Raw genomic sequence first — 3,076 nt, forward strand, 5'->3', positions numbered from 1 at the left:
GTGCAGCGGCGGCTCCGGGCTCGGGCGCGCCGCCTGGGCTCGGTCCTCTTCACTCGCCTCAGCTGGGGAGCCTCCCCCCTCGCCCCCAAAGTGGCTGGGTTCGTTGGAATTTTTGAATTGAGGAATTTTTTTCCCTGAATTTTTCTCACTGAAGAATTTCGGGGGGAAACTTTGGACAAACCGATTGCACTTTCTCTTGACTGGCTCTCTGACACCCTCCCCCACCCCGCCGACCTCTCCTTTAAAAAAAATTTTTTTTATACTCCCCCTTCCCCCGCAGCGGGCTTGGGGAAGGGGCTTCGGAGAGAGTCTCCCGCTGGACAAAGTTCTCCAAAGTTTTCTGAGTGTGATGGTTACAGGAGAGCCAACCCACCAGCCTGATTCACCGCTTCATCCCACCGCCCCCTGAACAGCCCCCAAGCCCTTTATAAAGGAACAAACAAACAAACAAACAAACAAACAAAGTCACACTCCGAGAAGCCTCGTGTCGCCTCTTTCTTCTTTTCGGCATTTCCCCCCTTTCTTTCTCCCTTTCCCTCTCTTTGCTCGTCTCGCAGCTTCCACGCCCCCGGCCTCGGCCCCTTCCTCTTTCTCTGTTTCAGCTGGAGGTGCCCGGACCCCCCGGGCCACCGCGTCCCCTCCCCCGCCGCTCCGGTCCCCTCCCGCCCGGCCCTCCCCTCCCCCGCCGCGGCCGGCGCAGCCAATCGCCCGAGCAGCCGCCAACATGCTCTTTGAGGGCTTGGACCTGGTGTCGGCACTGGCCACCCTCGCCGCGTGCCTAGTGTCGGTGACGCTGCTGCTGGCCGTGTCTCAGCAGCTGTGGCAGCTGCGCTGGGCTGCTACTCGCGACAAGACCTGCAAACTGCCCATCCCCAAGGGCTCCATGGGCTTCCCGCTCATCGGAGAGACCGGCCACTGGCTGCTACAGGTAAGGGCGCGCTCTCCCGGGTCCGCTATTCTCCAGCGTGCGAGCGAGCGAGCGAGCGAGCCCACAGCCGGCCGCCAGGCGCTGGGAGCCCAAAGGCACTGGTTCCCCGCCCCGCCCCTTCCCTCCTCTCCGCGGGCGCCGCCGGGGCTTCCCCTGTCCTCTGGCTGCGCCGCTCCGAGCCCCCGGCGCCCGGCGCGCAGCTTCGCAAGGGCTGATTCCCACGAGGGGCTTGCTCGGCTCGCGGGCGTTCGAGCAGGAGTGTCTTGGAGGGTCCTGATTGGGCGCGAGTCCGAGGGGCGTCCGGTCCGCGGCTCGCTCTCTTCTCTCCCTGACGCCTCTGGCTCCAGCCGCCGCCAGCTCCCTTTAGCTTTGGCGGGGTCGCTGGGGGCCGAACGTCGAGGCTAGGAGAGGAGGAGGAGGCGAGAGGCTGCTAGAATTGCCGGTAAGATCCGTCCCATACCATGAGCTCAGCTGGCGGCGCCAGGTACAGTTGCCCAGGTCCCTCGCCTGCGCTCTAAGCGTGTGTTTGTGTTGCCTGGGAGGAGTGAGGAGGTCACCCAAGGAAAACGAGAAGGCAGAGATTCTAGGGCTCTTGACTTTTGGGGTGGTGGTGGTGTTGGGAGTGGGGGTAGTGCCTATAAGGTGGGAGCCATTTGGTCTGGGAGAGATACTTGGGCGCCGGGTCTTGGAGAGATGTGAAAAAGTGCGAGCGTGCCTGATGTTAGACGCCACCCAGCCCCACGCGGCTGTGGATCGCTGGCTGGGGCGCGTCGGGGACCAGACCCAAGTGGGTAATCGGGAGATTAACCTGGAATTAACCTCGTGGAGTGTTAGAGGATAACTTTTGCACATTGACACGCTTCAGTGCCCCGCGCCCTCCACCCCCCCTTGGGAGGTGTCCGCTGGGGTCGCCGCGGGGGGTGGGAGCGTTTGTGCGCTTTGGTACACAGTGCAGTGACTACTGATTAGGTCAGTGACTACAGATTAGGTCAAGGATGGATGTCCCGAAAGGGACCTGCGCACGGGAAAGGTGAGGCGGGAGGAGGGCACACCCTCAGGGAGCGGTGGTTTGAGGAGTGCGAAAGCTTGGCTTGAAATTAACAGACGCGTGCAGTACACGCAGACACGCATAGCACCAAGCCCCAGGCCCAGAGGCAGCCGAGCGGCAGCGGGGAGGGGAGTTCAGGCTCCTATCCCCTGTGGTCTTTATCTCAGAGTTGGGGGCTTTCGGGGTCTCTTCCTGCAACGGGATAGGGTTCCCTTCGACCAACTGAGTCACCCCCAGGTGAAGAAGTGCCCAGCGTCTCCTCTGGGTCGGCATCCTTACGAAGTGCGCTGCAGCAGTGGTCTACGCTTTTGGCCAGGACTTTAGGAAGTAACTCTCAAGGGTAATGGCTCCAGCTTGGTTAGAACCAATTTGCCGAACCCAAGTCTGTCACCGCCCCACCCCGGTCCCCGGACCTTTCTCGGCTCCCCAAGTGACCCCTGACCTTTTCTTGGACGCCTCTGGGCCTCCGCGTCCCCTGCCATCCACAGCATGGGCTGGGATGGGTGCTGCCATAGACCAGTAGGAGGGAGGTAGACCAGGAGTATCCGCCTCGAGTAAAGAATAGCCGAAGGGGTTAATGGGAGCATTCTGAATCTAAGCCTTATTTTTCAGTCATTTATCAGATTTTACGGGGGACCTCCACAGGGCTCTCCGTTTCCACCGAGCGCCATCTAAACAGAGCCCAGGGCTAAAAATACAAAATTTTTGTATAAATTGGACTCGCGGCTCGAGCGACCGCTCCTATGAAAGTCCTCTTTGTGAAGACGGTGGAAACGGCAGACAAATAACTCTTTATTAATGCCACAAAAAACGCACTTTAATTATAGTTAGGTAGATCACAGGCTGGGGGGGCGGGGTTGAAAGGAGGCTGTGGCGACCTCGGAAAATTCACAGCTCAACTTTTGTGCAAAAGAAAAGAAAAACAGAGGAAAAGAAGGAGACAGAGGAGAAGGCGAGTCCGACGAGTAGAGGAGACTGGTAGGAGTAGAAGCAGGGAGGGAACCAAGCTCCAAGACCTCTCCTGTCGGCACCCCCCCCCACCCCGCCCCATGCTTGATTTCTCTTAAAGGAATAGACGCCCTCTAGAACGTTGGGGGGTG

The 3,076-nt window shown here is 59.9% G+C and overlaps 1 protein-coding gene across 1 annotated transcript in view; it reads left to right on the top strand.

The window, feature by feature from the left end:
* Positions 1 to 724: 724 nt before the first annotated feature.
* Positions 725 to 3,076, top strand: part of LOC101660915 (cytochrome P450 26B1) — a 16,713-nt gene continuing 14,361 nt past the window's right edge. Inside the window, exon 1 of the mRNA XM_004696079.4 lies at positions 725 to 928. Within this exon, the coding sequence (XP_004696136.1) occupies positions 725 to 928 (204 nt within the window). The remainder of the gene's footprint in view (positions 929 to 3,076) is intronic.

This window comes from Echinops telfairi, unplaced genomic scaffold, assembly GCF_000313985.2.
Source record: "Echinops telfairi isolate 266 unplaced genomic scaffold, ASM31398v2 ScPeMD7_9;HRSCAF=40, whole genome shotgun sequence".
NCBI classification, from domain to species: Eukaryota; Metazoa; Chordata; class Mammalia; order Afrosoricida; family Tenrecidae; genus Echinops; species Echinops telfairi.